At 36.8% G+C, this 14,375-nt stretch overlaps 1 protein-coding gene across 9 annotated transcripts in view; it reads right to left on the minus strand.

Annotated features, from left to right (window-relative positions):
• The window catches only part of PPFIBP2 (PPFIA binding protein 2), a 204,528-nt gene that overhangs the window by 25,781 nt on the left and 164,372 nt on the right, over positions 1 to 14,375 (minus strand). For 8 of the 9 annotated variants that reach the window (XM_050955046.1, XM_050955045.1, XM_050955041.1 and 5 more), the window contains 7 exons: positions 12,667 to 12,728; positions 8,842 to 8,917; positions 4,798 to 4,904; positions 4,528 to 4,592; positions 4,243 to 4,311; positions 3,919 to 3,979; positions 1,462 to 1,503 (listed from right to left, as the gene is read on the minus strand). In XM_050955046.1, the coding sequence (XP_050811003.1) occupies positions 1,462 to 1,503; positions 3,919 to 3,979; positions 4,243 to 4,311; positions 4,528 to 4,592; positions 4,798 to 4,904; positions 8,842 to 8,917; positions 12,667 to 12,728 (482 nt within the window). The remainder of the gene's footprint in view (positions 1 to 1,461; positions 1,504 to 3,918; positions 3,980 to 4,242; positions 4,312 to 4,527; positions 4,593 to 4,797; positions 4,905 to 8,841; positions 8,918 to 12,666; positions 12,729 to 14,375) is intronic. The other variant, XM_050955043.1, reaches the window with a different exon arrangement.

A 14,375-nucleotide genomic window follows, 5' to 3' on the forward strand; every position in this document is an offset into this window, starting at 1 on the left:
AGCGTTCGCATTTTATATTGAGCGGACAGAACCATTTCGTAAAATGCCCCAGCTCTTTGTTGCGGTAGCAAACCGAATGAAAGGCCTACCTGTTTCCTTTCAGAGGATCTCATCTTGGGTGACAGCGTGCATCCGCACTTGTTATGATTTGGCTCATATTTCCCCAAGCCACATCACCGCGCATTCTACCAGGGCTCAGGCTTCATCTGCCGTCTTCCTGGCTCGTGTACCTATCCAGGAGATATGTCGTGCAGCTACCTGGTCCTTGGTCCACACCTTTGCTTCGCATTATGCTCTAGTTCAACAGTCAAGAGATGATGCAGCCTTTGGCTCAGCAGCTTTACATTCTGCCACATCTCACTCCAACCCCACCGCCTAGGTAAGACTTGGGAATCACCTAACTGGAATGGATATGAGCAAGCATTCGAAGAAGAAAAGACGGTTACTCACCTTTGTAACTGTTGTTCTTCGAGATGTGTTGCTCATATCCATTCCAAACCTGCCCTCCTTCCCCATTGTCGGAGTAGCTGGCAAGAAGGAACTGAGGGGCGATTGGGTCGGCAGGGGTATATATCCGGCGCCATGGCGGCGCCACTCCAGGGGGGGCCTAGCCGACCCACTGAGTGTTGCTAGGGTAAAAATCTTCCGACGAACATGCACGCGGCATGTGCACACCTAACTGGAATGGATATGAGCAACACATCTCGAAGAACAACAGTTACAAAAGTGAGCAACCGTCTCTTTCATGTTTTGCTGTTTTTTTTTTTTTAATCCTTCCCCATCTCTCAAACTAGTGAGGATAAAAGTATAAAAGTGAGGATATAAAACTATTGTTGTGTGTCGTATTTTCTACACAGAGGGTAGAATATTCAGCTCACATTGAAATCAATGCAATTTTTACCATAGATTTCAATGAGAGTTGGATCTGGTTGTCTATTTTCATAGATTAAGACCAGAATAGAACATTAGATGATGACAATATGACCTCCATAACAACAGAGGGCAAATAACCTCAACAATTTCTGGATCAAAATGAAAACTCTTGTTCAAGGTGGCTATAGCAGCTCTTTTAGACAGACATCCAGTCTTGACTTAAAGACAGCAAGTGATGGAGAATCCATCACGTATAGGTAAATTGTTCCAATGATAACTTACCCTCGGTGTTATAAAACTGCACTGTAATTCTTTTCTGGATTTGTCTAGCTTCAGTTTTCAACCACTAAATATCGTTATGCCTTTTCTGATGGACTGAAGAGTGATTAAAGAACTGATTTTATTTTCCTTATTAGACTATAGAGTTTTTCCTCTCAAGTCCTACCCCCACCTTTTTTAAAATGTTGGTACTTTAACAATACAAAAACAATTTAAGAGACACTGAATGAGAAGTGAAAAAGTAGCCACTCCATCAATGCACAATCACAGAAGGTAAATGTTAAAGGAGTTAAGATACAGTCAATATACCTCTTGCTCTACAACAGGTTCTACTGGTTTCCCGTCTACATGCTATGGAGTTGCAGGGAGGGTAATTTCAAAATTTGATGGAAAAAAGTAACAGACAAATGTTAGTATACACATACATACAACACAAAACAACAGTTTTAGTTTGATTTCTAGATAGCGATTCTATCTGAAGATATTAAGAGGTCTATTTTCTCCTCATTCAGTAATGTATAGCTCCTGTCTTTCCTCAACCACTTTACCAAAATGAACCTCATCTAGATTCTGTTGAGATCAATGGGATTTTTTGCTTTCAACTTCCACAGGAGCAGGATTCGACCTAAAGATTAAGAATTACTTCATTCAACACTTATTTATTGCTTCCTCTGGTGTTAGATGTGTCAGCTGTTTAACAAACCACAACAATATAATATTACATAATGATCTAGGATAGGAAATGAAGAATATCTTATTTAATTGAAGCTGTATGAAGAATTTAGGTAGGAATGTAATTATGCAAACAGTACTTTGGCCAGGTCAACAAGGCTAACTTTTACTTTAGAAAAGAAATGTTTTGGGATCTTTAATTGTTGCAAGTAAAAAGGACCTAAGTCTTAGACCCCATGTAAAATATTATACTTCAGCAATACAGTACCCCAGTGTTGGTCTATTATGGCCTCAATGGTAGAGTACCAACTATTAAGGCCTTAACTCAGCAAAGCAAGTAAATGTACTTAATTTTAAACACACAAAGAATCCCATCCATACTCAGCACAGCACTTAAAACATGTAAGTCCCACTGAAGCATATACTTCCATGCTTTGTTGATCTGGGGCCTAAACTCACTAATGCTATTTTCAGTGTCATCTTGTTGGTTTTTCCTCCAAATACCGACCAAGCCCTACAGCGCTTAGCTTGTCAGATCTGAGTAGCTCAGAGCCCAAATTAGAATACCTGCACACCTATATTTGCATATGCATCCTGTATAGCCTTTTAAAATTAACAGCATATACAGGAGCACATCAAGGAGAAAATAGACCTTTAGATTCAACAAGGAACTAAAAATGTTAGTCCTTGATTCATTTACCATATGAATTACTACAATAAAATGAGTGCAAAATAAGTTTTAAACATGTTTTGTTAGATTAGTTATATTAACAAATCAAAAGATCACAGAAAAGGTTTTAGGAAAATCTAGAACAAATTTTGGAATTAACCATAGTTTTACTGGATATGGTTACATTAATTCTATTTAAAAATGAAATATCAATATGCATGGATAAGTACTAGTACACAAACCTAGTAAATGTGTCATACAAAAAAACAATAAAACTCTGGCAAAATTAAAGTGGCAGTGGGAGAAAACCTAAATTTAGCGAGTAGAAATATGATCCATTTGATCGTGTTGAAATAAGACTTGATCAAAGTGAAAAATAAGCCAATCTGAAATGCATTTAGCCTTGACATTAACAACACTGCTCCCCCTGTTTAAATAATATAACAACACCAGCTTCAACAATGCCATTTATATCAGAAGTTTAGCTTGGGAAGTAAATATATTTACAAGCAAACAATCAAACCACAATCATGGGCAGAAATAATACTATAGCCTCAATATTTAGCAATTTAATTTATTTTTAGATTGTGATCTAATTAATAGTTTAAAAGGTTTGTTACCATTGAAGTCCTTGCAACTCATAGGACTTAAAGTTATTTTAAAATACATAAAACAAGTGTATGTTAATTGTGTTCATGATTAAATCCATTTTAGCCTTAGCAAAAGCATTACAATTTGCTGATAAAGTGAAATTACACAGTGAATAAATACTGTATAATGTCATAAAACAGAATTGGCTAATGGTTGTCAGTCAGGACCTGCTAAAAGCTTCCTACTGTACATTTAATAGGAAATAAGAGTCAATATGCTCACAGTGTCAGATACTGAATCTGAAGAATATACTACAAAAATAGAGCTATTTTATGAATTCAGTTAATGGTGAGGCCTGAAAAGGTCCAACTCGGAATAAAAACATCTACTTTTAAAAAGAAAAATATGAAAAAAAAGAGTATATTGTTCATTTGAAGGATAGCTCAGTGCACAGCTCTTGTGATCATGTGTCCTGAAACTTAAAAGGCATATTGAGACATGCAATTCAAAAGGATATTAATTCCCATTACCATTTATACACTGGAGATACTTCATGTTAATGCATTTTCCCTTTTTCCCTTGTTTAGCTGAAAAGCTGAATATTAGGATGTGTTTGTCTGGACAAGGCAAATACTTGGTTCATTCTAAGCTCAGACATGGGGGTGGAAGAGAGAGGGTTTGAACTACAGTATCATAAACCTTTTTTACATATAGTATTGTTGTTGGTTATGTTTAGCATATGCAAACAAACAGAATATATATTATATAAATTGACACTGATGTCTTAAGATTTCAAATTAAATGCTAAAAGTTGTAAATACTTATGAACCAACCTTTTCCATGGATTCACTCTGCAAGTCCTCTAGACTACTTGACATTTTTTTCTGTGGAACCCTTAAAAAGTATAAAATAATGATATCGGAAAATTAAAACAACAACAATTAATGCAAAATAATGTCTGTGGAATCATACACATTATCAAGATGATACAGAAATGGTGTGATATCACTCAGAATAATCTGCAATTGACAGAAATCTTTAAAACCACCAAAACTGCAAAAAACTGGAAAAGTCACCTGTAGATTACTGATGAACTAAGTGTTCTGTAGATTTCAGTTAATCTTGGTGATAAGTGTCTCAAGTAATATTGTTCTTACCTACTTCTGGTTTCCAAGGATTCCTCATGTGGAGAAATAAAGTTATTTGAAGGAACTGGAATGCTTCCACTGTTAATCAGAATAATATAGCTTGTCATAAGTGTTATGTGCTATGTACACATCTTTATCAATGACATTGCCAAGTCAGCACTATAAGCATATACAACAAGCAGTGCATCCTCATCTGGCCACACATTGTTAGCTTTGTACGAACAGGCAAGATTAAATGTAAATATCTGAATACGTTATTTAGATCTAGGACAATTTACAAAACTAAGGTCTTACCTGATTTCCAGAGTTTTTTGTGGCAGTAAAGACTCCATAGTTGGTGACAATTCTCCTGGAGGCATCTGTGTAAAATATGAGTCCCAGTTTGTGATTCTAGACTATGTGTGTTTGAATCTCAAAACTAACCCACCAAACACACACATATGTACAAATAAATTCACCTAGAGCCAAATTCTGCAACCATAGTGAGATCAGTTGTGTAGACTATCTCTGATATGGTGAAGCTAAAAGAAAAAGTGACTCCTAAACAATATATTTGTTAAATACCTCGGATTTGAGTAATTCTGCTGGGGGCTTATTCATGAGATTCCACTTCTTCAAACTTGCCTCAAGTTCCTCTTCACTGCTACCAGATAGAATTCTCTCTGAAGAGCCTGGAAGAGTTAAAGGATAGAAGTGCTTTAATAGACTAACTGCCTAAATGAACAGTTGATGGGTTCCTATATATTCTTTCTGCTTAAAAAAGCAACTGTCCTATACAGTATTTTTAAGTGAGATTTAAAATGGAGCACTATATCTATATGTAAATAAAACAAACTGAATATTATTTTTTTTTGTCACTGCACATGCTACATTTCTCTTACTAAAAGGCACGTGTTAGAATAAGCATTCTCTAGCACAATCCAGTTTCTCAAACTTCATTCCAAAGTGAAGTTATAAGCTGACATTTATTTAAATACAGAAAATGTACCCTGAAATTCTAGTGCTCACAATCCAGTGTCATTTTATCCTGACACAGAATATCAGTAATGATGATCAATGATTCACATCAACAGAACACCTCTCATTAAATTCTCTATTTTCCAGCTCATCAATCTACAGAGTACTTTTTTTTTTTTTTAACCCCAGGGACAGTTCCTCCACCCTAATCTGAAGATGCTGCACAGAACTAACATTTCCAGCTTTCATTTGACTTTAGTGACAGAGTACTTAAGCTAATTCACAATGAAATAAATCCATGTCACATGTGAAAGCAGCCTTTAACTCTGACACAGGGTTGATGTATGCAATTGGAAGGTAAATCTGAAAACGGGCTGAAGTGGAAGAAGAGACACTTTTCTTTCTGAAATATGTTCTCTTCTAGGCCTTTGAGTAGAGCAAGGTTTCCTTTGAGATTTAACCTGTTATAATAGCTAATTTCAATAACTGCTGCAGAAACATAGAAAGTATCAAATTACAGCCAAGTCTTGACTTGGAACTTGTTCATAGAGTGTCTGAACAGATCTTGTGCATGTGTGTGCCTTTACAAAGGCTGATCAATGGAATAATATTGAAACAGAATGTGCAGTACTTCAAAATTTCCCACCATGAAAGGTGTTCTCTCGAGGCCATTCTAGAAAAGAAGTGAAGTACTCAAAAGGCATTGTTATTGTTGATAACAGTATAATCTCAGATGTACAACCAGTAATTTACAGCAAGACATGTAGTACATTTTTAGGTTTCTCTGCCATAAGAATGCAAGTCTGAGGATGTTAAGTGATGTGAATTGCACCCAGCTGATTCGAACTGTAAAACAGTTGCTTCTTCATTTCACTATATTTTACTAGCTGATCTATACAGCCTATGATCACTAACAGATATAAAAGAAACCTGTCTTAAACTATGCTGTTCAAAGAAAAGGATTTATATTTATTAGTGGATGTGAGGCATACTTGGAGGATAAAATAGAAGTTACACAGCTATGTGTTTTTCTTTTGCCTTGACATAAGCTACTTATGTATTTTGCAAGAAGATCTGTCTCTGAATATACTTTGAAGCTCTCCCCATATAAACAGCCCAGATTTTTCTAAGAAAAAACTCAGCCACCACCAAATGCCCCCCAATATAACTAAAACAACTCTAAAAACCAACACAAACCCCTAGGACAGCTCCAATCTTAGGATCTTCCTCTGAAATATTTTTTCAGTTCTTTGGTGGTAATTCTTCAGATAATAAAGGTTTCTCTGGAGCAAATAGCCAAATGCAGTACATTATAATGTACCAGACTTTTCTGAAAATAAATAGGAGCTATGAAAACCTGTATTCACTTCAGACATAATTCTGAATTCTGGAGAAACAAGGATATCTGGTAAATTTACTTTTCACATTATTCTATACTTAATGATTTTAAAGACTTTCTCCAAATGTTTTGTATTTAATTATATAAAATTGGATCACTGCAAAAGGACTCATAAGAGTATTATTGTGTCTCTGGAAAGGGTTATAATTATGTAAAACAAAATACTGCCTAACAACAGCAGACCCTATTCAGCTAATGAAAATGCATGACAGGTCAGAAAACATGAAAATTGCTTTCAGCTTTTCTTTTGTCTTTCAAGTCTGCTGAAAAAGAAGCTTACTCTGGCTGCTGTGCTGACCTGCTCTTCAGATGTCACAATGTTGTGTTAACAAGAAGTAAAGGAATAATAGTATAGGCAAACTCATTGGCGACCATATTACAGATCATATGAGACCTTCCAAACCCAACCTAACACCACAGATGCTGTGGTGCCACATCCTCTTGCTTGAAGTTGTTTCCATTACATACAGGGTTTACAGTTTGGTACAATGGCTGTCAGCACGCCCACTATAAAAACTGTTCCAGCACCCCTGTCTAATGCCGTGAAAACACCAAGTTTAGTGTTCAGTAAAATTTCTAATGGTAGTAATGGTACTAACTTAGAGTCTGACCCACAGCTTGTGGAGTCAACTGAAGATTCCCGTGAATTTCAACGGGCTTTGGATCAGATCCTTAAAATGTGCATTTTGTGACACATTTTTTTTTTTTTAAAGAGAAATTGCCTTGCTTATGCTTGGTCTTACCTTAATGGCTCTGCTATTCTAAACACAGACAGGATGGATGATATTTCCTAGGCTTGTCTAATCAGATGGGCTAGTATTTCATGGTGGATCAATCTGTTTACTAAAATGTCAATTATCCCTCATTTACCCGACTGAGGTGGTTTGATCATAACCTATGGAAAACTATTGCCAGCTATATTAAGCCTTGCTGCTGCCACAAGAATAGACTATTTCCTGGTGTATTTGGACTAGTGTGCATTATTACCTTGTTAGGTTCAGAAGACAGCCAGCAAACCTGCTGTTGTTGACTGAGCTCTTGTGATGTGAAGTGGAAGGTTATCTGGTGGCTTCCTATGGGCACATCCTTAACAGTTGTAAATTATCATAGCTTCACTGACACCAGTGGAGCTATGATAATAGAGAAAATCTAAAAGTGAGACTATCTTAAAACACCTATCCCATTTTCAAAGTAAGTGATGCAATGGACAAGGATGATCCCCAGCTACACCCTAATTAATTAAGTAGTGTTTTGTAAAACATTGATAAGGCTGTAGTTTTTTCTCATATCAGCATTTGCCCAAGTAGTCAGCTGTGAATATTTGTTTTGGAAGAATTTACTATACTCATTTAATAAATCATCATATGCAAAGAAAAAAAAGATTCTCTTAACAGCGATCAGCTGTATTCAAAAATAAAGTTCTTTGTAATGAACCTTCTGTAAAAACACTTCTTACATCAAGGAAAACAATGACTTGTATAGAAACATTGATATGAAAGAAGTCTGAATAGCATTAAAAGTATAGTGACTTATTATCATCATCCCAGTAAGGTCTCCTGGAGCCATATTGCACTGCTGAAATTTGTGTCTTATTATTAATTAAAGAAGAGTATAATTAAAGAATTAAAGCATCTAGTCATACACATTGCAAACCTATGTTAACACAAGCGCTTATTGCTTTTGAGCCCTCTTCTTCTCACTTTTGTTATAATCACTGCTGGTCTTGTCTTTAGATTCTGAGCTTTCCTCGGGCAGTGTTTTGTACTCTGTACAAAATGGGGTCCCAATATTTACTGGGATTCCTAAGTGCTAGTATAAAAACAAACAATAAATCTGACTGACTGAGAAGCTCTCTCGTGTCAAGGAACCTTAATGACACCATTTAGAGCAACACAGAATTTCAGAATTACATTCCAACCTGCTATTAAATGATGTAAAACAAACTTTTAGGTTAAGACTTTCAAAACTGACTAAGGGATTCAGTCATACAAGTCTATATGAATAGGAGTGACGTGGTGGCTAAATCTCCTAATCAGTTTTGTCCCTAGTTTTATGATGTGTAGTATAGCATGTTAACCAAAATTAAATGTCTAGATGTGACAGATGAAAATTATAATTTGCCTTAAACAGATTCTTTTTTTATGCCTTATCATGTGGCCTTCTTTTTATGCCTTATTAAGGAATATTCATTACAGAACATACAGTATTCAGGAAGACCACACATCAAACATTATCCACAACACTTATTTTACCATGAGCTGCTAACATTATCTCCTTCACCCTTCTGTACTGGCTTAGCAGCACTGTTAAATCCTCTATTCGACGGTCCTGCAAAAAAATATTAAAGGGAATTCATATTCAAAGTGCCAAATTTAATACCATTACATTTGTTGATAGAGTAAGTTATACATATTATTAATAGATATACATTCACTGTGACGCCTGGGGATTTGTGCCTATTCTCAATAGGAATCGTGTCCAGAATCTCATGTGCTTTGTATAGAACATTTATTCCTCAATTTTTAGCTGGCATTATACATATTATTTGCTGAAATGTATATTATTATTATTTTATTTAAAAAACCCAGATTAATTTGATACCAATGACAAATCAGTTATTTACAGAGGTACAGCAATAAAGAAATTTGGATTGATTGAACTGAATCCTCGACTGTTCAGGAGCAGCACTTGACTTACCTTTTTCACCAGCTCCTCTCCCCCTACCCTTAAGGTCATAACTTAGAGCAGCCCTACAGCTATGTTAAGTTGCACTGGCTTGATTGATGGGGATCACTGAAGTACAGTGTGACCTGGCCACATCCTCTTCCCATATTCAACATGCTGCCACAGTGGACCAGGAGGGGATGGTATAGAGTCAGATATGACAGCCATATTCTGTCTGAGGATTTCCCCTTACTGAGAATCCCCAATTCGCTCGCTTAAGGCCAGATTTTCAAAAATGGCTCAGCCTGCAACAACTCTCCCTAAAAATCTTTTGAAAATCTGGCCACTTCACTGAGATGTCTGAGTGGGAGCACTGTGCCCAGTTGGACAATCTGGCTTCAACTGTGGGTGCCAAGTTCTTCTGAAAAATCTATCTTTAGTTATTAGTCCCATTTGTGCTGCTATAATAGCACAAAGCCAATTTAGTTGGGCTGAATATCTGTCCCAGCATCCCCTTTTCTCCCTCCTGAAGTTGCAGCCATTAGAGTGGAAGAGCAGAGGAGAGGAAAAACAGCATAGCAGAACGAAGAGCTGACCACTTGGCCTATTCCTTTAGGTGTCCCCTGAATGCGTCCATTGTATTTGGGGTTTGGACAGTGAATGATGAAAGACACCACTGACTGATTTTCTCTAACAATGATCCCTCCCTCCCCAAAGAATTTAAACTGACAAATAGTCTAAAGATTCTCAGCTGTCTAGGTACATAGACTCCACAGCTTCTGCCTAAGCCAGCCCTTCCTTGCCTCCTCCCTCAACCGAACTTAGGATAAAAATCATGAATTTCCACCATGAAATGCTCAGGCCTCTATTGCTAGAGTTAAAGGAAAATCTCCACAAACGCTAGTAACAGGGCTTAATTCCCCTTTGTAGATCGGTGACAAGAGAGAGAGGTAACTGAGGAAGTCTGATTCAATGCAGCAGAGAACAAAATTGTACATGCCACCAACTAGTACATTCCCTAACGTGGGACCAAGGTTTATTGACAAGCAAAACAATTTCAAAAAAATTTGGAAGAAAGGATGGACTTCATTGCTCTCTGCTGGAATTTGCAAAGGTTCTCTGTCAAAGTTCCTTCCCCACTCTGAACTTTAGGGTACAGATGTGGGGACCTGCATGCACACTTCTAAGCTTAATTACTAGCTTAGATCTGGTACACTGCCACCATCCAGAATTCCAGTGTCTGGAGCACTCTCTGTCCCCCCCATAAAACTTTCCCCTCCCTGGGTTGCCTTGAGGGACTTCACCAGTTCCCTGGTGAACACAGATCCAATCCCCTTGGATCTTAAAACAAGGAAAAATCAATCAGGTTCTTAAAAAGAAAGCTTTTAATTAAAGAAAGAAAAGTAAAAATCATCTCTGTAAAATCAGGATGGAAAATACTTTACAGAGTAATCAGATTCATATAGCCCAGAGGAACGCTCTCTAGCCTTAGGTTCAAAGTGACAGCAAACAGAGGTAAAATCCTCTTAGCAAAAAATGAACATTTACAAGTTGAGAAAACAAAAATAAGACTAACACACCTTGCCTGGCTATTTATTACTTACAAGTTTGAAAAATGAGAGACTGATTCAGAAAGATTTGGAGAGCTTGGATTGACGTCTGGTCCCTCTTAGTTCCAAGAGTGAACAACCCCCAAAACAAAGAGCACAAACAAAAGACTTCCCCCCACCAAGATTTGAAAGTATCTTGTCCCCCTATTGGTCCTCTGGTCAGGTGTCAGCCAGGTTTACTGAGCTTCTTAACCCTTTACAGGTAAAAGAGGTATTAACCTTTAACTATCTTTTATGACAGTCTCATAGCAATCCAGACTGGCAACAACATTCATTTCTCTCTCTCACCCACAATGCAAGGCAAAACAGTAAATTTGTAGACATGGAAAGTAGGAGTTTGCCAGGTAAGAGAAGAGAAGGTGCTGCTGCTACATGCCCTAGGAAGTCTAAGAAGAAAAAAAAAATTGGGCTTATAATAGAAATTCAGCTTTTACCATAATTATGGAGACAGTAGAGTCTCTCTGTAATGAAAAGCAGACACTGGAATATCCACTCCAAAAAAGTATGCATGCATCTTAAACCTAAACAGAGCAACTTCCAAAAACCTTAAGCATCTGACTACTTTACTTGCTCTCCTAAATGGCACATGCAGTCACATTATTCAAGATAGCTGCTTTACACACATCAGCAATGTACCTCTATACTGGCCATTACTCACCTACTTAAACCCTCCATATGTGCTAATGGAATGGGTCTCCTGTCCCTATGAATACAGTCTCTGAGACTAGAAAGTGAGCAAAGATATCTGATGTTCCTCTTAGAATGCAAAATGTTATACAGCCTTGTAACAGCTCTGCTAAAAGATAATGCCACATCTTTTATTGTCCGGATGTAAATTCTGGCTTTATGACCATCTAAGCAGCTCAGCCCATTATGGGTCACATTCATTTATGAGGTGCTTAATTCTCTAGAATTATCATTTGCCCTTTCAGTGTTCCCTGCTTCCATATGAGGGTGTGTATTAAGAGGCTACTTGTCCCCACCTCACATCTATTGACATGGACTAACAACTTACTGATGCACACCCTGGCCTGCCTTTTTGCTATAATGGTGCCCTAATTGCAATTCTCTTAAAAACATCAATTTAAAACCACCAAACTTTAATCTTTATTTATTTATGTATTTATTGCAAGAGTGAGAAACAACTTAAATGGGATTTGAAGCTGCTCAGCATCTTGCAGGATTGTGCCTTAAACCCTCCCACTCAAAGAGAGTTCAGAAGAACTAGCACATAGCAGTGGAATCAAAAGGTAGGAACATTGTTCTATTTAAAGATGTTGTCAAACTATTTTTTCCAACTTTTCTCTTGGCTTTTTCTGAACTCTTCTGGCTCTCTCCACCTGGGAGTTCAGTTTCAGACTCAAAGGTCACTTTCAGCCCACTCTCTGGTGCAGAATTTAAACGGGCAGTGTCAAGGCACTCCTGATTCAGATTCTGTAATGGAAAGCCATGTAAGAGTGGCTGGAGGGCCACGAAGTGTTGCTGAAAGGTCAGTGAACCTTATAAGCTAGAGAAGGAGGGATGCCTGTAACCCTGGATCTCTGTTCCCCAGGCAAAAGAGCTCCCAGATGAGAATCCCATTTTAAAGATGCTGCAGCTGGGCTGGTGGAGAAAGGCAGCATCACACTTTCAAGGTTAGCCACATAGGTTCCATAACCCCATGCGACACCAGGTAACTCACAGGGATGCTGGCCTTATGAACACAGCATTTTAGATCATTGCAGAGATGCAATAAATTATACCTTCTTGACACACCTCCATTATTACTGCAAAGGGGCAAGTTAATCCTAACCATTTCCTCACCTTTTCTTCATTTGCAGCTAACAATGATTCCATTCCTATCTTCAGTCGTTGAACTTCTTGATCTAAAATAGTTTTAAAATGTTAAGAGAAAAATGTTTATTATATTTAATCTAGGTTAAGTCATTTCCATTCTGTTCTGCTTAGGTTCTTATACAGGGCCTATCACTGGGCCATGTACTGTACAGTACATAGTATAAGTAAAGTTAAACTGGGACAATCACACTTTTTGGGAGTCTCTTCAACTACAGATAGCTCAGGCTTGCCAACTGCTGTGATATTAAAGGTGCTATGTATAATTAATACTATATAATGGCTTTTGTTTTAAACATTTTATTTTCCTAAAAATTTGACTGGAAAATATTTGACACCTGTTTCCCTAGAGATTTGAACAGCTCCTCTATGTCATATTTATGGAAATAATTGTAAAAGAAATAACCTTCCAGCTAGGGAGAATGATCTAGTTTACATGAACAGTGGTTAAAGAATATTTGTGAAGCTTGAAGATCAACAACAACAAGCAATAAAAAAAGAAAACCCGACATCCTGCTGTAATTCTGAATGTCTTCTTGTAGTCTTCACTGCACAAGAAAAAGGTTTCCGTGGACTCCAGAATCTATTAAAAACTTTCTAAATTTGAATAATTGAATAAAATCTGTGGCAAAAATACCAACAGCGAATACCAAGCTGTATCACACATATCACAATTTTTACAATGCAATATTTGTAGGTTCTTCATGCAAGTGCATAGGCAAAAATTGTGTGTCTTCACAAACCTGTATTTCTGTAAATTTACAGAACTTTTACAATGGGATTTCTTAACTAATCAAAGGCACAAATGTGCCATCAGTTCTCCATGTATTACTTCCACAAACTATCCCACATCCCCATTTGTACTAACCAAATGTAGATGACCAAGCAGAGCTTAAAATATTTTATCTATCGTAGCTTCCATGCAAGGAACACACTCCTGGACATTTTTAAATTGATGTACTTGGTTCACAAAGAACTGTGCTACCAGTTCTCAAAGACAGTAATACTACGGATAAGGAAATGGGAAAAAATTAGTGTTGCAAAAGGCGTTGTTAGCAAACCTTTTCACAACGAATAGTTTAAGGTTGAACATTCAAACTTCACATTCAAATTGTTTGTAAATACTTTAATTATTAATTTTAGTTAGTTATTACCAGATCCATACATTTTGCAATGGTTGGCTATGATTAATACATTAACAAACATTCAAATAAAGGTACTGAAAACATGTTTCTCATGCAGAAAACATCATTTAGTCAACATGCGAGATGCACTAACACAATTAAATCAAAACAAATACAAAAACCAGCAAGCAGTGAGCAAGCAATCAGACAGGTTTAAAAAGAAAGCTGCCTTTTTAGAAAAAGCTTTAAAAAAAAATCAACCTTGAACTAATTTTCACTCATCGCTATTAGACTTTCAAAAGAACCATGTCAAGGTATTTTAATCACTTTTAAAATAAACTTCATTCTCACTGTTTGTAATAATCCCAAACAAATCTGATTGAAAATCTATTTTCTTACCAAAATGTTTTCTCTTATTTACCTCAATGGTGAAAATAAGAAGCAGGCTTTCAAACAAAACTATTTCCCACTAATCACAAAGAAACACATGCACAAAACAACTATCGCATTGGGTTTACATGCAAATTAAAAAAATGAAGGTCAAAACAAGGGCCT

The sequence above is a fragment of the Gopherus flavomarginatus genome, chromosome 5 (assembly GCF_025201925.1).
Source record: "Gopherus flavomarginatus isolate rGopFla2 chromosome 5, rGopFla2.mat.asm, whole genome shotgun sequence".
In the NCBI taxonomy this organism is placed as follows: Eukaryota; Metazoa; Chordata; order Testudines; family Testudinidae; genus Gopherus; species Gopherus flavomarginatus.